The sequence below is a fragment of the Tauraco erythrolophus genome, chromosome 6, assembly GCF_009769465.1.
Source record: "Tauraco erythrolophus isolate bTauEry1 chromosome 6, bTauEry1.pri, whole genome shotgun sequence".
Classification (NCBI taxonomy): domain Eukaryota; kingdom Metazoa; phylum Chordata; class Aves; order Musophagiformes; family Musophagidae; genus Tauraco; species Tauraco erythrolophus.
Genome location: NC_141470.1, coordinates 322543 through 345589, shown reverse-complemented (window position 1 = coordinate 345589; position 23047 = coordinate 322543). Strand labels below are relative to the sequence as shown.

The 23047-nt window shown below is 37.7% G+C and overlaps 1 protein-coding gene across 1 annotated transcript in view; it reads right to left on the bottom strand.

Moving 5' to 3' along the window:
- Nucleotides 1–3183: 3183 nt before the first annotated feature.
- Nucleotides 3184–23047, bottom strand: part of CD44 (CD44 molecule (IN blood group)) — a 54974-nt gene continuing 35110 nt past the window's right edge. The window contains exons 7-16 of the mRNA XM_086612806.1: nucleotides 22828–22953; nucleotides 22030–22152; nucleotides 20617–20721; nucleotides 18377–18556; nucleotides 16386–16547; nucleotides 14705–14881; nucleotides 13620–13805; nucleotides 10283–10402; nucleotides 8780–8858; nucleotides 3184–5639 (exon numbers count right to left, since the gene is read on the bottom strand). Of these exons, the coding sequence (XP_086468932.1) occupies nucleotides 5423–5639; nucleotides 8780–8858; nucleotides 10283–10402; nucleotides 13620–13805; nucleotides 14705–14881; nucleotides 16386–16547; nucleotides 18377–18556; nucleotides 20617–20721; nucleotides 22030–22152; nucleotides 22828–22953 (1475 nt within the window). The 3' untranslated portion in view covers nucleotides 3184–5422. The remainder of the gene's footprint in view (nucleotides 5640–8779; nucleotides 8859–10282; nucleotides 10403–13619; nucleotides 13806–14704; nucleotides 14882–16385; nucleotides 16548–18376; nucleotides 18557–20616; nucleotides 20722–22029; nucleotides 22153–22827; nucleotides 22954–23047) is intronic.

Sequence of the window (23047 nt, the reverse complement as noted above, 5' to 3'; positions counted from 1 at the left end):
CTGCTGCCTATGAGCCATATGCCAATTTCCCACTGCCAGCCTGCATGCCCGTAACTTCAGCTATGCCTTTGGCATAGTTTACAAGGCAACCTCTTGCCTTAGCTTCAGCACCTGAATACAGCTGCTGTTGAGCTAAAGTCTGAGTTAGGTGGGTGTTGCAGAGTGAGACTTTTCCCTAATAGATGCACTTAAATTTATGTCAGATCCTATTTGACTTGACAAATCCTATTTTATTATACTTTAACACAGGCAGTTTTTTCAAATTGAAAATAAATTACTTGTCAGAATTTCATTTTAGTACAAAGGGAAAGCTATATTATGTAATAGTCATGGTGAATCTTAAAAAAAAAAAAAGCAATCTTGCACAGCTAGATCTTCTACCTGGGGTCTTAAAACTGTCTATTTTTGAAAACAAAAAGTAGTCATCTTCTCATTTCACAGTCTTTGTGGACTTGTTTTTATCCAAAATGTCATAATTTTAATTTTTTTCCTTTTTTTTTTTTTCTGAATGAAAACATAAAACTAAAAACATTCATATCAGCATTCAATGCACAGATTTGTGTGGCAGAGAGTGTATGGAAATGGGTTTCATCCATCCACTTATTCATCCAAAACTTTTTTGCCTGTAGAGTAAGAAGTTTTTTTATTAAAAAAGTTTGTGACTCCTTGAAGCTGTTGCTCAGGCAAAAACCTTTCTGATGTTTGGTGGAAACATTCAGACAAAATTGAAAGAAGGTTATGTTTAAAACATATGTAAAGGTTTCACTGCCTCTACTTTTTTAACAATAATCAGCTCCCTTGAGGTTTGGAGGGCTTCTTTGATGATGGATTTGCTTCTTCAATTTCAACTTTTCAAAAAACTGTGCAGCAGCATGTTTGACCTACGTGAAGATCCGTGTAAGTCTGGTACTTTAAAAACAGGAAGATGAGCAAGAAGTGAAATGTTCTCGAAATCTTACTGTTGCTAACCTTACTCCAAACGGATGAGACAAGGAAGACAAAAAGTGCAGTCTGTGTGCTGCACAAAAAACATTGTTACTCATTTTTGCTAAACTAGCACTTTGCTTCTCATTGCTTATTGTCACGGCTGCTTGCTCACAGCATGGTGTTGGTGGATGCCGCATGCAGCATGGCATAGTAATAACAAGAAACAAGCTACCAGGGAAAATTATTTAAAATTGGTTTGTAAATGAGGTGGTGAATTTAGAGAGTGACTTGGAGGTGGGGGCGTTCACAGGAAAAGGCCAATTCTTTTTTCCTTCTCAGAGCTGTGAAACATTCAAGTGCCAAAGTACTGGGGGTATTGAAGGGATTTTCCCAGTAGTAGCACAGAAATGTCACTCTCCCTTTCTTTCCTCTCCCAGCGACTGTGTTCTCCCTCCATCCCTAATCTTCTGGAGCTCCCACTCCGAAAACACGTTTGCACAATTCTTGCCCCCAAAACGGAATGAGTTTTGTTATCCACTCCCACCCAGCTGGAACTGCACCCCACAGAACAGCTCAGCGTAGCACTTTTCCTCCCATCTTTTTGTCCTTTTCCCCTCCACAGAGGAAAACTAGTCAGTACTTGTGATTACCCAAAGGGTTTGTATTCGACTAATCAAATCTCTTGAAACCAGAGGTGTCAGAACCTTGAATTGTTTAATAAGGATAAGAAATAATTATTGGCTAGTGACCTAATATAGCATAAAATAAACCCATTAACTGCTGGCTTACAAAATATCCAGATGTCTGTGTATGCTGAGGCAGAACAGTGTTGTCAGAGGATTTAATTTGTTTCCTTCATCTACAGAAAGAGTAATTAGGACCAGCCCTAACCAGGACGATATACTGACCTCTGTCCTTGGCCAGCACTGCTTCTATGAGATAGAGACACTTGGCAATCCTAATAATGTTCCAGGCAACATGCTTCAAGCTACTTAGTACAGAGGCTGTTGTTGTTGACAAAGGACACACAAAAGACATCCCTATCACGTGAAAAAAGTTGTGCAGAAATATAATTTTGGACTTGATTTTGTGGAAAGGATTTAACACATCCATGTGGTTAGACATGACAGCCTCATATCCTTTCTCTGCTTTAATCAAACATTCCCTGTAAGATCTTCAAGAAAATACAGGTGAAACATCCCAGATTGTTCAATGACAATATTACATCCTTGTAAAACATACAATCCTTCTCTTAAATATGCTTACTGCTTTAGACCGTATTTCCATGAGAGACGTGGTCTGGATTACATTTGTTTAAAAGTGTTCAAGACAAAGGAATAACACAAGCTGATCATGGGGTCTGTTCTAGGTCCAGCCTGGTCTCCTCAGCATTTTTAAGAGAGATCCTCATTCTTCCCAGACACCAAGGGTGGACCAAGACCCAACTTGTCTGTCAGCACGCTGAAGGAAGGGCTGGATCTTTCTGGGAGTTGTGCTCTCCCAAATGCCAGGAATAGTTGTCAAGATCTTGCTGGGTTGATCTTAAACTGGACCAAGTTGTCTGCTTCTAGCAGGAAGCTGAGTTAATTGCTAACTCCCAGGGCATCTGGGGAGCATATGGGAGGCTGGCAGAGCAGACAAGGTAACACAGCATTTAGCTGAGCCTTCCTTAGAGTTTGCAAACAGAAAAAATGACCCATGGCTCACTAGTACTAAACATGATTATCCTGCTGAATACTTCTCTCCCACTAAAAATGCTGGTCTTACTTTTTATCCTCAATGTGGACTCAAGTTTATTTTTCTGAAGCTTATTTTACAGTTCAATGTGTTTTTAACAATATCATTTCTAATCACAATTTAGAAATTATATTTTCTTTCATTCTGATTAATCTGTTAAATAAATATGCGAATATATGAAGTGCTTTATATAAAAAATACATACACACAACAAACAATCCCTCAAATAATAAAACCAAGATTAATAAAGATATGTACTATATTACACAAGATTGCCATTTAGTTTTGAAACTATAATGAAACTTAATTACACATGAATCACGTGACAATCTAAAAAGATCAGCATGTATAAAACAATGGCATTGCCTCTGTAAAGAGAACTTGAGTATCTCTCTATTAAAAAAAAAATAAAAAAAGCCAACCCGTATTGTCTGTGCATTTATAGCTCCTGAACATTAGACAAATTAGGAAGGAGTTTGTTGATTACTCCATTAAACATCTGAATAGGGAGCATTTTTCCTTTTTTTCAAGAAAAATTTAGCCAAGACAAGGAAATATCTCCTTTTGATTGATACCTATATTCAATTAGGATTTAAAGAGAGGAATAATTCTTACTCTGGATCTCCATACTTAGTGAAATTAGTACATAACACCAGTTTAAACACAGCTTTCAATAGATCATTTTGATTTGATTTATAAGGACAAATAGAAAAGTTTGCTTAAAAGCATTACAGGAATTAAACAGAAATCAATGCATAGAGTCAACAGACTTCCCACTACACAGTTCAGTATTAAAATACATGAAAGGACTAAGTTTGACAGTGGGCCTCAAGTACTCATAGTGTAAATGATCTCGTCCCACTAGCTTCAGCTTGTTTGAACACCTTTGGAGCACAAGCTGCGTGGCTGTTGATAGATGAAACATGCTGACCTACACGGAGTCAGAAAACATCCTACATGTACTTTAAAATCACACCTCTTCTTGGGACCTTTTGCTGAGGTATAAATTGTCCCTGAGGAGATCTGCCTGCAGATACCAGGGCACTGAGCAACTTGATGAAACACACAGGAAATTGCTGGAGGGCTGTGACTGAGAAATATAATCAACAGTCTTGTGCGTTATGTTCCAGTAAAGATCAGTGCTAACTAATGTTAGTATTTAGCCAGCTGAATACTCATCTTCCAAATTGCTTCAGATAGAGAACATCAAATAACAAGCTCCAGGAGAACAGTTTCAAAGGCAGGAGCTATGGTCAGTGAAGAGGGACACTTGAATAACCCTGCTGCAGGGCATTTCCCATCCCACAACTGATACAGACCACTGGTTGCAATTAGACTGTTTTCACTTGCATTTTTTTGAGACAGCCCAATTAGAAGTTATCATTCTCCTTCCATCCCAATACGCTTTCTTAAAAATGGCACAGACCGCTGGTAGTAAATAATTTTCTTTCTGACAATTCATATCAATATAATGCACAGCATCATAGCTTAATACAAATACTTTACATAACAGACACATAAGGACAAAACAAAAGCATATAACAATGCAGCTGCAGCTACTTTACTATATTACTTGGCTGAGAGAGTTTCCTTTAATTTTCTTTGATCTTTTTTGTAGAATTTGAACTTCTGGTAACAATAAGCAAGCAATGTTTCTTTTGGTATTTTTAAAAAGCAGAGGGGAAAATGTGGATGAAACAGAATTCAGAGGAAGTGAGTGAGATCATAGAAAGGCAACTTTTAAAATATCAGCAAACTGGTGTAACATAGTAGTTATAGGGGAAACAAGTTTTACTAGGCTCAGGATCTCCTAAGTAAAACGGAGCAGAAGAAGACAGAGATCTGTTCTTCAGGAATAAAATACTGTCATCTTCCCTAATCATCTCCAATTGCTTGAGTTGTGCATGTGTGACACTGCTGACGTCCTTCTGTTTTATTCATTACCCTAACTGACAGACTCATTAAAAACGTGCACAAACTGTGACCAGTGAAGGAGGGAGGGGGAACAACAATGAACACCTCAAAAACTCAAGGATAACTCTACAGATGGTTAGGATAATACAGCATTGAAGTTTATTATGTATCAGCTCATGTTTTCATCTCTTTATGTCCCCTCCCAAGAAGATTTGTTCTATGCCCATAGACATTTAAACATGGAGATAAATAAATTTTGTCCTTCTGGGTTTCCCTCATTGCTGACCAAGTCATAAATCATTATAAAATGTCACTTTTTGTTTATACTGGCAGACTTTGGATGAACCCACTGCTCTTCCTGGCTAGAAATAATTTCTGAAGGATTCCAATGTTTTAGACATTGTATAGGAGGCTTTTAGTTTAAACTTGATTTTTGCTCTTGACATTTGTTCCTCACTTACTCTTGTGCCATGACAAGTTTAGTACCTTAAATGCCCGTAAGATGGAGTGACTGGATAGCTCTGTACAGCTCTGCACAGCAAAGACCCTTCATCTGGGGAACAATGACATAAACTTATATTCCTCCTAACACCCAGGACACAGTGAGTGTCCTCTGTGTAAGAACTGAGAACTGAAAACAGTATGCAACTCTTGGGGGCTTATTTTAGAAAGCTAATGTCAATTTTATCACTCAGATATAATTGTAAAGTGATTAAAAATGAATAAATCTTATGTTTAATTAAGTTCAAAAGACATCAGTAGCACAGTGCATCTGTGAATTCCTGTCCAAGTTCTATGCATTTTTGATTTCTCCAGCTCTGATCTACTTAGCAACTTGGTACCACTACACTCTACTCTTCATGTTAAGCTCCTGATGATTTTGTGTTTCATTAACGGTAAGGAATTCGTCACATGCTCCTGTTCGGTCATTTGACTGTTCTTTATGAACCAAGTGCACCATTTCTTGTGATTTGCTGGCATCTCCATTTAATCCACTTGTCTTCCTGTCCTCCACTGCCCCTTTGCCATTGTTAATCACTAGCTTTTTCTTCTGCCCACATCTAGAAAGAAATAAAAAGTAAATAAGTAGTATAAGTGGAGACTATCAAAAACAAGAAAAAGCTTGAGAGTCAATATTTAGGAAAAGGTTCTTGGAAATGAAACTTGTGTCTGTCAGTACAGACTTCTATAATGCAAAGTGTGAAGTTTCTCCATATAGCATATTTTATTTTTTGAAAGCATCCACTGTTATATGCATAAAATTTGGCAGGAAATCACTTACTCAGTTTATATCTATCGTTACTACAGGTAGGAATAACATTCATTCCTGAAAGCTATAAAAGATTTTCTAACATTTGGATATATCCACATTTATGAACTTTGCATATATCCCACTGTAAAGACAGGGTCAGTCTAAATCCAGACTCGGGACCACACTTTTGAAACTGCTCAAGTTCTTGAGATAGCAGAAAATTTGGATCAAGCTCTCACTTCATTATACAAGATAACTTTTTTCTTCTTTGTATTAGCATGTCAGGCCTAGAAGCCCACCAACAGTAAGGAAATACAGAGAAGTACTCTTGCTACTACCAATAGCACAGCTTCTTATGATATTAAGGTAGGAAGTAGCTACTGTGCTTTAAAATCACACTCAATGCAGTGCTGCCCAGTAAACTCTTCATGTAGCTCTGAAGGAACACACACATGGAAACACATGCTCTTTTAAGAAGTCACCAGTCCAAAACTGATGCATGCTGATCAACAAGGGCTGGGTATTCTTCAGGGCAGTAAAAAAGTACTAGTTACACAGCTGTCAGACTTGTCCCAGACTGTTAAGATGGTTCTCTGGCTTCGCAGTGATGAACATCCTACTTGTCCTCCAATAGCCTTGTGTAAACAAATACACTAAGCACCTTCTCTTAAGAGGGACAATATCTGTGTGAAGTTGTACTTTAAAGTGCTTTCTTCTTAAATGAGGCATATTTTGCCTGAATGACTAATTTGGCAGTTTAGTTATATTATTATCCTTCTAAAATATTACTTTTTTCATGATCAGTGATTGATAAATGAGCGTTATTTTATCTGAAATAGCTGAGTTCACTGTGCTAATGTCACACACCCCCTTGGGAATGACTCCTGCTCTGCAACCATGAAATGCTAAAAGAGGCCAGTAAGGAGCTGTGGAGCTGGCAGCCTCTTGAAAGAGCAGCTCAGTGTCTTTGCTGATGTGATGGTCAGGCTGGACAGCATCTTCTGTTGGACCCTGGATGAAGATCCTAACGCTTTTTACAACAGGCACCAGACAGAGGCAACAAGGGGAATAAATAACTGTTCTGTGCAGCAAGGAGAATAACTAGCAAACTAAAGAGGACTGCACTGAACCTTGGCCATTTTGGGTTTTGGTTAAGATAACTTATGACAGCATCAATTTACATTAAAAAAAAAAAAAAGGAAAATACTGTAGCCAAGTAACTTGCTATTTACTGAGAAGGCCCAATTGCTTGTTTGAAATGCTTGAAATCTCAGCCATATTTACCTCCTAACTAAAAAGGCTAAATCTATTGATTTATGAATCAGGAAATTAACTACCTTGAAAGTAAGACCTACACTTCATTAGGCTTTTTCAGACGACTCGAATGAGACTGAAAGTGGAAATGCTGCAGTTAGCATTCATTTAAAAACTGCTGTAACTGACAGCATTATGCAGATAGTTCTCACTTTTTAAATAAATTAATGCTCGGAACGTTCTCAACTTACTGCTCAGCTAACACTGGAATGCTCAATCCTCCTTTCTCAGCTATCCGATTTTCTCATAGCACTACTTCAGTGTTAGTTTTGGATTAGTTGGCATTCACGTGCAGGATGCTGACTGCACAGCAATTATCTCTCCATGAATTTTCAGCGTATTAGTACTTAATCAGAATAGACAAAGAAAGGATTCTTGACTTAGTCATGTTATCATTTGGATCCCACTTGTCTTGGTTTCATCTGGGACAGAGTTAGTTTTTCTTTTTATCAGTTAAGAGATCTCTGTGTTTTGGTTTTAGTCTGGGATTCGTTATGAGAAGAATGTTGATCGCGCACTGATGTTTATAGCTGTCACTGAGACCTCAATGACCTTTCGGCTTCCCATGTTTTTGCCCATCTGCAGGAGCACAACAGGCTGGAGGGGAGCCTGGCCAAGACAAAGGGTTCACAACTCCCCTTATGATCTGGATTTAGATTTAGGATTAAGGGCTAAATTGGCCAATGGAGTATTCCACATCATGCAACATCATTCCCAGTATATAAAGGAGTGTTGACAGAGAAGAAGGGCTTTTGCTCTTCTGGGAACTCTCTTCTGAGGGCTCTTTCTTGGTCTCTTGGAGCGCTCTCTCTCTCCCTTGCTCTCTTGTTGGGCCTCTCGCTTGTCTGGGATTGTGGTGTTAGGACTTAACTGTTTTGGGATTGTTTGCCAGGACGGGACAGGTGTCACTCACTGGGTGGTGAGCAATTACACTGTGGATCATTTGTCTGTATATATTATTATTATTACGCACATATATAAATATATTTTTGTTACTATCGAATCGTTCTTATCTCAACCCACAGGTTGCCTTCGCTTTTTCCCTTTAATCCTCTTCCCCACTTCCTGGGGGTGGGGGAGGGTGAGTGAGAGGCTGTGTAGCATTTAGTTGCTAACTGGGCTAAACCACAACACTGCTAAAGTGAAAGAAAAAATTCCACTTGTTTCAAGCACACTAGAGTAGTCCCTGCTTCAAAAAGTTTTCCTTACAGTGATTAACACATATTATTAGGGTCTGATCCATGCATTCGTACACATACATGCACCTACATGCACTTTCTCTCTTTGTGACTCCGCGCTGCATGGAAACTCTAAGTAAAAGACATGTTTTCTATTAATGGTATCTAGGGCATAATTTACAGCTCTCAGATTGTTTCATATCTTATTAGTTGCAATCTATAATTAGCTATTGTGGCCCTGTTTGTCTGTTCCTATGGTGACTCTGGGTTAAGAGGGAGGAAACAATGGCAGTCCCTACTTTTAAAGACCTAGGCCCTCACACCCCAAGTCACAGAGTTTCGCAGAGAAAGCTCTTTCCTGTGTTATGCTACTCTGCTCTTTCACGAAGCTTTGGAGCCTCTCAATGAAGAAAATAGCAAGGTGGTGTGCTTTGAAAAAGTAAAGGGTCTGCCTTACCTTCTCCGACTGTTCACAGCAATGCACACTGCGAGAATCAACGCAAGCGCCACAAGAGCAGCAACGACGATCAGCCAACCTGCGGGGAGAATCGAGGGAGGGGAGGAGAGCGTGTTAACATACCGCATGCAGCTTTGCCATTCTGCAGAACTGCAAGAACACAAGCCCTTTTACATTCTTTAAACTGTCAGACTTTTTTCCTGGTTCACATGAATGTTTGTTTTACAAAGTGCTTCTGTGCAAATCAAATACATTTTCATCATTCAGCTATACACAGGCCAACTCAAATGAAATACCCCATCACTCTTAGCACTGCATTTTGGTGGGCATAGGTGAAGAGGAGTTGTATCACTGATTTACTCCAAAAGCAAAAGAGAAGTCTTAGCAATGATACACCTGCAATCCCAGTCACAAAAGCAGGATGACTTTCAGGTAGAGTGAAATCTTAATTTTTTAATTTAAAATCTTCTTTAAGGGGTATTTTGGGAACAAACTCCAAGAAAAAAAAAAAGAAATATAAAACTGGAACGAACCCTAAGAGGTCATATCAGCTACATTTCACTCCAGTGAAACACGGTCAACAAGAAGATGGCTGAGGAACATTCCATTTGCTCTTAACATTTTTAGTAAAGGAGGTTTCAATATCTCCCCAGTAGCCTATTCTTCATGTTGTACTACTATTGTAGACAGAGATCTCCTCCTAAGAGCTAACTCCTTTATTTTGTTTGTTTGAAACAAGTCTCCCTTGTTTAACAAGTATCCTATATTTAACTTGAAACAAATTACTTCTTCTAATTAGTTAATTATTATTACTCCATGGTGAAAAACTGATAATGATTCTTTCTGTAGCATATTCATCTCATATCTCCCTTCAGTTTCTCTGAAAATGGTGAGTTCTTCAAAAAGTACTTCAAAGTTTACCTTTCCAAAATTTTCTTTGTGCTCTTCTCCATTTTTTTCCTATGTGATTAACGCAATGCCTTGAACTGAACACAGAGCTTCAGCTCTGGACTTTGCTAGGTCTAAGTAGAGTGGGATAATTACTGTCTCTGTTTTAAAAATCGCTTTACTGTTAATGTGTCTCAGAATATATTTGCATTTCTTTGCAATTGTACCATGGTGTTGGCTCTTTCTATTCCATTGTAATCTGCAAGCCCTGTTCTGCAACACTCAGCTACTATTTTCACCAAACATTCTCATAGATACGATACTTTGCATATATCTTTACTGACTTTTGGCTGGTTCCTTATCAATTTATAAAGTTTATTTGGATTTTAATCCCATTCTCCAAATGCATGATTTCTCTCATCTTGATTTTGCTGGAAAATTATATGAGTCACAATATGGTCTGTTTTTCAGACTGCTAGTGAAAATGCTGAATATTATCTGATTCAGAACAAAGTCTGAACAACCGTACTTGACTTACATTTTCATCTGTTACTTCAGTTCATATTAATACAATTCTGTGCTTAAATTGTTAAAAATATGACTTCGAAAACCTACCTGGTACCTGGGCTAACCTTAATTGTGAATCTCTTTTTGTTGTGGTATCTCCAGGGAAAGTAGTGGATTCATAATGTCTATTGTGTGGTCCTTGATTGGTATATGTACTGGAGGTAGATCCTAAAGAACGAAATTGTCCATTAGGCCAAATATGCTTAGTGACTATTTAACAGTGACATACAAAGACTATGACTTTCCAATTAAAAAACCATATTCTAGAGAGTTCATGCTGAGGTCATCAAAAATATTTATACTGAAAACTGTAACATAATCATCATAGTCATCTAAACTATGGTTAGTTTTAGCATTTTGAATAACGAAACTTATGGTTTTTCCCTCTTGTCTCTCTTATATGTTTCAGTTCTGATTATGCTATACTTTTGTGAACCAAAATGTAATCATAATTGCCTAAAAATTTTCTGGAGAATATGTAAGGATATGTGACTGTTGGTAACTTTTTGAAGAAATTTTTGTCATACAAGTCAAACATCTTGTCTGTTCCACGGGGAAAGGAGAGTGAGAAAATAAGGGAGAGAGAGAGGAAAAAACAAACAAACAAACAAAACTTTACTTTTTTATTTAAATCAAAAATGACCAATATGGAGAAATTTTGAAACTTTTAATTTTATTCCTACACAGGATAAAACTGAATTTCTAAAACTCCAATGCTTTCATAAAATAGAAGAATAGTTCTCTGAATGGTTTTAAATTTGATAGCTATCTATAGGGTGGGACTTTAAAAATTCAAAATATTTTTCCTAATAGAAAAAATGCTCTTTGTAAACTTAGAGATTGATCTTCTCGTCCCTTTTAATAAGTTATCTAATTTGGTTCTAAGATGGTATTAGATCTTAAATCAAAATGCATACTTCCAGTCTCAAGCATTTGCTATGCTGGCCATACCGCTTGAACTTCTATGCAATTATGTTTCTGGCCCACACTGTTGCCATACAGATGTATCAAGTCTAAAATTATCAGCAGACTACAGATATAGTGATTTCATCTTGGACTACTACTTCATTATCACCACAAAAAAGATATTACAGAGCATCACCTCTCTGAATTCTTCCAGGCTCTGATAGAGCAAATTAAACACTCTAATCAGCTGTGAAGTTCCTTTTCTTTAACACACATTGTAACTCATTTTTAGCCAGCATTTCTGATCTCATTTCCTAAAAGCAGCTGGCAAATACTAAACTGAGAAGCATGTTTTTTCCTTCTGTTAAGCTTAGCCAGCAAGTAGTTCATGAGTCTTCCAGATGTTTTCACTATTTTTATTAACAAGCAACTTATTGACGGTTGAGCTGTTTTTCAGCGATCTCAACCCAAAGAACAGAGCACTAACTCAGCAACTAAGGGTCCTGATCTAGCCTTCAAGTAAGCTGACCAAGAGGAATATACTCATTTGTCTACCTCACACCTCAGCAGATTTTTTTTAAGGTGATTTGTATCATCCGTGAGAAAAGCCAGAGGTTTTGCACCAAAAAACCACTTAGAAAGGCTCACAGACATTTATTAAAATTTGTGTGCTTGGAGAACGGCTACATTCACCCTTCCCCTCCCCTGAGCACTGAGAAGAAGTAGGATTCAGTCATGTCCCCTACTGTTCTGGCTTTGGGGAGGTGCTTGCAAGCGGCAGGAAAAGATCCTCAAAAGCTCTCTACATTTCTTTTTAATGACATACTAAATTTTTTTTCTTTTTGATAGTTATTTTTTTGTTGTTGTTTCCTTCAGTGGACTGATTTGTTATTCCATGAACACTTGGACAACAGATGATTCGTTAGTGTCGTGTCAGACCACAGCTTAAACATTGCTGTAGAGAAAAAGCAAGTGAAAGAAAGTGTAGTACATCAAGCTATTCATTTGTTCAGAGAAGACTTTAACTATAGTCTGGCAATACATTAATGAATCTTTTCCATTCCATTACAGCTATATGGGGCAAAGTTACAAATGAACGAACCCTTCAATAAATTTTTTTTTTTTTGATGATGGTAGCACTCTAGTAATTCTCTTGTGTTTTTAAAAAGCACCAAGAGAAAATAAATGGAAAAAGGAGTAGTTTTGGGAATATGGCCTTATGAGCCTTTGCCAGGGCATGGACTATGCAAAGATTCAACACAAACATTCACCTTCAAACCAGTTCTTACAGGTTTTATGTGCTCAAAATGAAAGGCAGCAAACATTTTTTCATAGTATGTAATGTCTGCACGTAAAATCAAGGAAGCAGCTTGGATTAATTAAGTGCATAGGGCAGCAAGCCAAGAAATGAGTTTGTTGTAGTAGGAGACCATTATTAAAAATAGATGTATCTTTCCAATAAAATTCTATCAAATACATATTTTGCACTTATATTGCTGTGCCTATGTCAAAATACTGTAACTCAGGCAATTGTTATAGGGTTGATTTCTGGGTTTATATAAACTTCTGAAAATAATATAGTAGGCCAAATTCTACCTGACAATGTATGAATTAATTAAGAACAGAATTAAATTTAAAGTGGTTGCTGTATACTGCTATAAAAATATAGGTACATAATCTTGCTTATATGCAAAGAATGTCCACAGAGCATTGGGCAAAATCTACCCTGAGACAGTTCCACTAACTTCCAAGAAAGTGCATGAAAATAGTATTTGGATTAGTGTGCATGAGAAGTAGCACGTGGAAAAAACCTTACTGTTAGGATGATTATTTATGTGGAAACTGCATTTGGGAATAAGGAAAAGTCCCTTCATTTCCTGTACTACCAGCATGTGACCACACACAAAAAAAGAAAGGCTACATGTAGTGTAATAAGTAAACCCTGTTACTGCTAACTGCACTAACTCTATCAGAAGAACAACCCTTCACAAATGAAATGTCAGTTACAGTCCAGTGATAAGCTAGATACCAACAGCAAATACACCTTTCTTTTGGTACATATTCAACTAACATAGAGGGAATACGGATGGGGGAAAAGTGACAAAGAGTTAAGTGTTACATAGCTATCATTTGTGCCTAGCAAAAAAGACAAAGTGCTATCACATATTTATGGCCATGAGGAGAAAGTTTACACTTGTTCACTTCAATAGTTGTTTCACCCCATACAGATAACAGAATATACGAAAAGGTTATTTGCAAAACACTATTTTCAGCCTTTTAGCAACCATCCTGTGCTTTGCACAGGAGGTGTAATGACATCTTATAAGCAGGTTATAAACAATAATAAAAATCAAAAAAGAAATCATAATATAAAAATAATTTACAATTATGGTTGGTACGTATGTTTTTGAACCACTGCTATTATCCAAAATAACTGACTGACGGATAAATGGAAATTCTCATGATCTGTAGTTCTTACTAGTAGGAAGAGGAGTCTGCAATTGGTTAAGATGATCTTCAATATCTGGAAAAACTCCAGGTATCCAATTAACATGGGAACCATCTGTGGTATTTGCTTGTTCACTTCCACTTTCAGGTGGAGTGCCAGGTGACAGTGGCTCCTTGGTTGCTTTCTCTTGGTTAATAGCATCCATGGACTCTGTGACTGCCATGACGACAGCATGATCAGCTTTAAAAATGAGCATTCACAAATACCACCACCTACGTTATTTCCCTCTTTCCTGTAACACAGCAAGCCAGAAAGCACATCCATCTTCCTCATTCAAAGCACAGAGAAGAGAAGACATGAAGACCTCCCCTTCTTCCACACTGTCACTGGCTTCTGAGAGACCCTTGAGAACCACATATATGCTCACCATGTTGCAGGGAGACGTTGGCTACCTATATAGATCCCAGTGACAGATGGAAAGGGAAGCCTTTCCAAAGAAGAGACCACAGCAGCAACAACCTGACCCTATAACTCAGAGTGAGTGGCCATACTGCAACCAGATCTGTGGCGGTCTTGCCTGGCAATCTACTGGTGAGGAGGAGTAAGGAATTGAAGGCAGAATTTATGGGATATAATTCTTCCATGACTGCCCTGCCCTCACCTCCAGGACAGCAATTCCTGGTGATGGTGCTGCTGCTGAGTCACAAGAGCAAGCCATCTGATTAACCCGCCAGAGCACCTCCACCACAGCAATCACATCAAGCCTGATCCCACTGATGGACAAGAAAGAAAGATGAGGCTGGGGATTCAGAATCACCAAAGTGTGTCTCTTGCAGAACAGTCAGGAAGCCATCCAGAACATGCTTCAGCAAAGGACAGAAACCACCAAGTGTACCAGCAAGGAGTCCCTTATCCAGAAGATAATTCTAGCAACAGCACAGATTCCATCACAGATTTTTGCACTACAAGTCCACACCAAGAATGTAAAGCCCCAGGATGAGAAAGATAGGCAAAAGATTCAATTTCAGAAGAAATAATGTCTCATTTCACGTCAGGCATGAGAAATGAGTATGATGCATTATTCTTACTTGTACTTGTCAGAGGAGAGTCATCACCAGCTTTGTTCGTACTAACTGTGGTCCTATGGAGGACCCCATCCCCAGAGGCGTCTGTGGGATGCATGATGACTTCAGTGCCCTGTCCAGATTCATGATCTGAAGGCAGAGGTAGCTGAGGTGGGTCTTCGTGGTGGGCACCATCAGGAAAGGCGATAGCTGTTACCACGATGATTTAATCAGATGTGAATTCCATGTGTGTGCTGCTGTGCCCCTCCCATTAGCACAATGTTCAAATCTTCTGTTCACTTTAAACCACTGCTACCCTTTTCTCACCACAAAAAGGGAAGAGAAGGGAGACCTTCTGTCCTCCCATACATCACCACTGCTCTGTCAATGTATTGATCAGACACTTTCACTTGCTATTCTCATCCACTTTTTTGCTTAACTCAAAAGATTCCCAAGGACAGTGGACACAGGGAAAGGATACAGAGACAGCAGTCAGGAGAATTCCTTGACTCGCATCCCAGGCTGACCACAGATCCTCAGCTTCAGGGACAGTGTCAAGTGCTGCCAGAGTGTGGTTTATGTTACAGATATCAGTACTGACAGTAAAGAACCCTTTCTACAGGCATTGATTCTCCTTTGTTGCTCAAGACTGTGAGTGGTGACAAGTTACAGAAAATGTTTATAATTCATTGTTCTATTCATGGTAGTCATAAGACTAGGTTTCCTCCCAGAACCAGCTTCAAATTTTGGCGTTACTGAAGGATTTTACCTATTATTAATTTGTGGTGTGGTGTTTACTGAACCCACCACCTACACTGTTCCTCTCTTCTTTATATGCAGTGTATGTTTCTGGTTATGGTTCTTATTCTGATTGGATGACAAAGAAGAAAGGAAAACAGGCTTTTCTATTTATTTTCATTGTCATCAGCTTTCTAGCTTCATAACCTAAGCTGTCCTGCTTTTTCACAACAGCTGTCTAATGCTAAATAATGGCAGGAGCAATGAGACGGAAGAGATACACTGTCAGAGGAACTCACAGTAATCACAAAAGAAATTTAACAAGTTGTCACAAAATCAAAACAGGTTCTCGGCCTTCTCTGTTTAAGAAAGGATTAAATTTACCTTTTGTCTTATTTCAGGAATAAGTCATGTGTTTCTTATATACAGTTTTTAGAACATTATGTTGATGGTATAAATGGTATGTGTTATATGAGATTGCACTTTGATGTTATGTCATGCCATTTTTGTAAATTTCTTTGTCTCATCATTCTACGAACCAGAGGGATAAATACTTTGATAAAATCTATGAAAAGAACACTCTTTCCACAGATGAGTATTCACTAATTAAAAGCATTAACCTGTTAATGTACAAATATACAGAAGTTTGAATTCAACTTGATGGTAAAGACATTTCGGCGACACCAAATAATGTAAGTTATATAATGAACTGGATGCAATTCCACAGTCATGCTTCACTAAGGAACAGAAAGCACTAGAAGTGGTGTAGGTAAATAGAAAACAAATGTTTCATACAGAGCTAAAATTGAAAACTTCTATCTTACCATCATCCAGGCAGAGCACAGAGAAAATTAATCACTCTATAATATATATCACTGTCTTTAAGAGATCAGTAATTTACTCCTCTCTACAAATTCATGCAGTATCTTTCCAACACAGGCCATCTGAGAGACAGAAGTGATGAAATATACATAACTGACATTATAACTAGTACCTGTAGTGTAAGACTCTTTTTCATGATTATTCTCTCTGGAAGGAATAATTCTATCCGTTATAGTAGGTTGTGTGGCATAATCTTCTCCCTTGTCCCAACCTGGGTACACCAATATGTCTTGCGCGGAGTCGTTCTGTTTGGCCCCATGGTTGGAGGACATAGCTGTTATGATGATGGTGAAGCAATTATGAACTCAGTATATAAAGATCCATTTCTCATATTATTGTCCTCTTCGTTTCTTGTCTCTATGACAGGCCTTGCTCACATGTCTACTACATTTAATGGCAAGGAGACGTAAAGCAGATTTGCTTCTCCTTCTGGTTTATGTTTAGAAAAGCTGCCTACTGTCACCAATAGGACTGACTCCTTCCTCAAACTAAGCCTATGCTTTTCAGAATCAAGAAATCTCATTGTTTGTCAAAAGTATTTCCCCGGATCATGCTGTTGGTTTTGAATTGGTTGAATATCAAACCAATAGCTACTGATGCAGAATTAAGAGCAGCAAAGGCAGAAATAACTGGAAGAATGTGGCCTGTCAGTAAGACTTTAATCATAGAATTTGAGTGTATTGGCTACAACTAATTTTTTTCCCTCAAAATGTCACTGTTTTATTAGTTGCAGCATCTCCAGGAAAATAGACAAGGAAGTCTGACAGACGGGAAGGCTAGCAGGTGCTGCAGATTTGTGAATAGTGCACACAATAAATAAGACAGCATTCAATTGGAGAATATTTGATATATCAGTTATTTAGAAAAATATGATATTGTCCATATCAACCAATCTGTAGCTTTTATTAGACAGTCACAGCAAAAGAGTGTCCAAATCTTATAAGTAGTATAACCCTCCTTTACCCACCCCAACCCAATCAAAAAAACCCAAGAAAATTCCCACAGTATGTTAAAATTTTCATTTCAACAAGGCCAAATAATATTGCTATAGTAGTATAGTACACCATAGTATAGTATTTCCATATATCAGTAACACATGTACAGTATCACCAGATTTTTAAAGGATGTTGATGAAACACCTGGGATTGATACCTTAGAGGAATGTGGGCTTAGGGACTGCTGAAGCAGTAAACTACAGAAAACTTTTGCTAATGAGATTATATTTAGTTGAAGGAATAGATCCACTTTATACAGCATAAAGCATGATATGCTTGTCTTCAGTGGCCTGTATTTGGTAATCTGCAAGAGCAGATGATGACTGTGTTAAATTCAATGTTGGCAGTACTTAATACAGCACATCAGCCATCAACTAGTGAACTTAGTACACTCACAGGAACAGAAACTAATATATGTCAATTTTCAGTTACTAGCTTCATATTATAATTTGATCTTTTAAGTTTCAATTGCTTTGAGCGATGGAAAAGAGAAGCCTCTCTTTTATTCTACACTATGCTTTGTTTTCTTCCTTTTAACACCAGTATCATCTTGTCATAGTTAAAAAGTGGGATGAGTAGGTATTTGAGATAAATTTTTTTAGGTATAATTGCCATATTAACAAAAACTGAAAAAAAGCCCAGGTCCAGTAATGACTTGTAACAGGGGAGTGAGCACAGCTCCCAGATATGTCAAAAACACAACAATCATTATTATTTTTCCATTTAAACATTGACTGTTTCCTGCAGATACAACCCTGGTAGATAACCTGTTAAAACCTTGTGACTGCATGACACAGAACATAAGATGTAGGAGACAGTTAAAGAATTAATCTACTACAGATCTTGACATGTAATCCAAATAGGAGAGAAAACAAACCTCCAGGAACAGGTCTGAAGAATAGAGTAATTAAAACAAACAAAACAAACAAAAATCAGAATTGCTCAGGTTTATTCGCAGAACGTCTGTTATGGCCTCAGAACACAGAATTGCTGGTAAAAACAAATCCTGTTATGGCCTCAGAACGCAGACTTGTTAGTAAAAAAAAATCCTAAAACTAAGCCTTTAGTAAACCCTCATAATTTACTAAAATGTGACCTGTATTATTACCTGTATGAGAAGATTCCTTTTCAATATCATTTTCACCTGCAACAGTAAATTCACGTTGTTCAATACTCCCAGTGGTAGTTGCAAGATTTTTCTCTTGAGTGATCCATGCAGAATGAGCACTGTGTAATAGTGGATGTTGGGTTGGTCCTTGATGTTTTACGTTTTCACTTGTAACTAGTGCTGATAAGATGATGATTGAATCAATAATGATCAAAATACCCAACAGAAGTCATATTACTCTCTGTATAGTCTACACAACAAGGGTGCTTGGCTTTTGTGTTTTGCCTTTTTCTTTTCATTGTTGCATGCGATGTCAAATTAAAGATGAAAGAAAACAAAAGTCCTTTGGAAACCCTATCACACAAAAGCATTACCAGGATCAGAAGAAGATTTAAGTGTGCTAGAAAGTACCCCAATGACCAATGGCAGAGAAAAGCTATAGGAGAAGCAGTGGAAGAACACATAGAAACAATAGCTTGCCTCTCTAGTTCATATTTGTTAGTACTAACTTAACTATTGAGTCTGTGTATTCTGAGCTTCTAAAAGTGAAAGAGATGATGAACTTTCTGTTTTGAGTTAATATCTCAATTACACAATTACAAGGCTGGATCCAAGGAAATTGTAATTTCTTCTGGGACTGGATGAATGAAATAAGTAGGTTCATATATTTGAAGTTGAAAAGCATAGTTGTTTTGAACACAGTAATAATTAAAGCTCTTACTGACAAAATAAATTCATTGCTCACTCTTTAATTTGCTGTTGTTTACATAGCAGAAGATGCAGTCAGAAATCACCTGAAGTACCACCACCACAAGAAATTTTCTAATTAACATTAAAAGGCTTAGAAAGATACACCAGAAAAAAAAGAATACCTATAACACTAAGATGAGGATTAGAACTCAGTTTGAAACATATTTGCCTTAAGTATGAAATGTTTCCGTGAGTGACATATCAAAGGCAAAGCAAAGGTCCTTAATCAGAGCATGCAAAGAATGGGCTGGATCTGTTAGATATGCCAAAAGTCACCAGCTAGAGAAACCTACACTATTTCCCAAAAAGAGCAAAGCTGGAGCAATATTTATCTTCAAATTCAGATAATGAAATGTTCATAAAGAAGGCACTCATGCAAACGTAATTCATTATTTTTGTAATTAAACTCAATACATATAGATTATCTTGTAAAAAAAAGTTTAACTATGCATAAATACAACTGGTCTAACAATACTTCAAAACTAAAAGAAACTTATGAGAAAAATTATTTCTGGGTAATTATAGCACCTGTTCTAATGCCAATTGTATAAACTTTCACTGTTCAAACCAATCTTGGAACCAGAAAGACAGGTGTCTAGCTATTGGAGGCAGATCATATAAATCCAAAGGACTACCACAGGACATAGAAAATACTTTTTACAGCGGGATAAGAAGGCTTTCCGCAAGTCCCAAAGAAATGTTTTGGGTTTGGCTTTTTTTTTTTTCAGTACAGTCTAATTTTATGCAATTACAGGACTGGCCCTCAATGCGACTGTACATAGCTGTGCCTCCAGCTATTCAGTTTTGTACCTCTCCTTAACAGGGTAAAGCTGTGCATTATAGCCAAAACATCCTAAAAATGAAACTCATATCCAGCTATGCTTTTCAAAAATTTTAACTGGAAATTATTTAAGTATACAGCAAAAACAGCTGGAGTATGTACTCTGTAAGCCTTTGCCTACAGAGGTTTTTAGGCTTGCTGAACACGAACACATTTTCAGTATCTCAGTTGGCTACTGTCGCTAACACTGGTAGCAAAATGTTCACATTCATCTAGAGGTAGTATATTATCATTTGTAACACAGTTTCACATATTTGAATCACTAGCTCCCTTTTTTTGTCTTTTGTCTTCAGATTTTACAATAGAAATTTTGAAGTGGAAGAAAGGGAATTTTTTTCTCACCAGACAGATCACCAAATGTTACAATCTTCTCAGTTTTATTACACTACTGGCAGTGCAAGTTTAAAAATCCCAGAGATGTGAGGAAAAATCTCAAGTAATAAAGACTAGATGCAAAAGATAGACTTGGAATGACAGATAAATGCTACAGATCCCACATCTGAGGGCTCTAGTACAAATAATATAAAGACATTACACTAAACTGAGGCTAATGGTATGGGAATTACAACCAGCTGCACCATAACAGCGTTATACTTCATTGAATTATGTCACAAATCTGAATATTATCTGCAATGTTTAATTGCTTTACCCCTGCCAGCAGAGCTAGGATACTGCTCCTCTTCATCGGTATAGGCGGGGTTCCAATGATCTTGTGTGGAGATTTCCAGAAGTGTTTCATGTTGCAAGTCCACAGCTGTTAGGACAATGGAGGATTCAGCTGATCATGCTCTATATCTACCACTATTACTCTACTGTTAGTGTGTGCCATAAAGGTGATGGAAAATGGAAATTAATATACAGTTTAACTGTAGTCTCTCTACTCTTCTTATTAAATCCCTTTACGTCAAATCAGTTGTTCTTTTCTTTGCATTGGACAGATGCAAATTTTCCCAAAAAGAAAGGAAAAAACAAGCAGTAGAAGAATAATGTAAAGCAGAAGTAGTGCAAAACCATTATGGCAGTTACAGACATTTAAACTCAAATTTGAAGAATTTTGTTTATAAAAACAAAGATCATTGCTGAAAAAAACCAAATACTTCACTATCTTCAGGAAAAAAAAGAAAAAAGCTTATAAACAGTGATTTATAAATACTACTGAGTAAATAAGTGCAGACAAAAGACACATTAAGATGTGCTCAAATTAAATTGAATTATAAAAAAGGAGTAGATTGCTATCTCTGTACAAATAAGAGCATTTGAGTACAGTCAGTAATGGCAACATCTACATCAAAAAACTCCTCAGTGCTGGGGCCATTCCCTGTTCGTAAGGCCAAGTAGCAGATTGTGTGCTCCAGTGATACATAGCATCCTCACATATAGTGGTTTTCTGGTTTTGAGACAAAATTATTTTAGATATGGATAGCTTTTTTAGTTAAAAAAGAGCTATCAGATGGTCACGGTGGGACTATTCATATCAGGAAAATAAGGTTATGCATTAAAATGTCTGAGTTGTGATACTGGATCATGCCTAAACATCTGAGGTCACAAAATAAATGAGATTATGTTAGAGAAGTGTGTGGGAAGAGTGTGGAAGGTAGCAAATATGACAATGTTTTGCTGACACTTCCCAGTGAAAAGGGCACTTGGGGTTTGGCATCCCCAAATTGTGCCTGAACATCTTCCACAGACAGGAAGTCTACTATTGTATAGATGTAGATTATAAATAGCATGAACAGAATTATTTTAAGACTGTTTTCTCAAAGAAGAAAAAAATAAAAAAAAAGATAAACTTTTTTTTTCCCCTGGAAAATCAGGAGTGAATGCATGCATTCAAATAGGTATGAAACGGAGAAGTTAATTTTAAGTAGTGATATAAGAGATATTAATTCTATCGATACAGATCATATGATTTTTCCAATCATGAAAGACATATTTCTGAAGGAACAGTTGATGAGAAGAGCATCCAATTTGTACGTAATGTATGTGTGGCAAAGGAGGATGAACACCGGATAAGACAGGAAAAAGAAGAAAGAATCCATCCAAAGAGAAAAAAGTTCCTTACTAGTACTTGGAGCATACTCGTCCTTGGCCACACTCCTGTCCCAGCCTGTAAACACTGTTGGGTAAACTGTCTCCTCTGAAGAGTCTTCGTCATCTGAACCATGGCCGCTTGAGGTCACATCTGCTGTGATGATGTTAAATCTGCCATGAAGTCCTAACTCACAAAGTCTTCTGCTGACAGCAGTTATGCTTCCCTGTCTCCCCTACATGCAGCCTTACAATCACAGAGGAGAGTGTACAGCACCATGCTTCCCACGGTCCGTATCTCCTCCTTGTTCTTCCACCCACGAGGAAATCATCAGGGCCACGGCCCTTCTGAAACTGCCCCAACATGGCTTTTAGCTACATTTCAGGGCCCTACATACACTCACAGCACTAACCATACTCTGTCCTCTTCTAGCAGAGTGAGCATAGTGTACTGGCTTGAAAACATTTTCTTCCTTTCTCTCACAAATCCTTCTTATTGGAATAGTCTACTTCTAAATTGCCTCCAACAGGAAGAAAGAAAAACCCAAGTACATCCTTTTTAAAATGACTCACATCCTCATCCCTTTCAGACACACAGAATACCTCCGCAATACATGAACAATGTAGTCAACTGCTCTATCTCTACCAAACGTGCAGTCAGTGAGAGAGAGCCCAGTACTTTGCTTTTCCCATTTCAAACACATGGTAATGAAAAGCAGTGACATGTCACATGTCCAACCCCCCTCTACTCAATTCTTCTGCAGCTTGCTGCCCTGGTGCTCTGGTTATTCAGCCCCTAATCAAAGTGCCCTCTTAGCATGACATTCTTTACCCTTGATTGCTTGCACAGGTTCTTGTGTCTTCTCTTCAGGATTTGACCACCACCAGTGGTTTGAGAACGGATTCCACCGAGCTTGGGTGGTGGCTTTCTCCAGGTTGTCATGATGAGGCCCTGGAGCTGTTAGGACATGTTTCATTCAACCAAGGTCTTGTTATTATTTCTTGAGAAGCACTTTTTCTCCAGCAAAGCCAAGTCCACCAGCACCAGCACC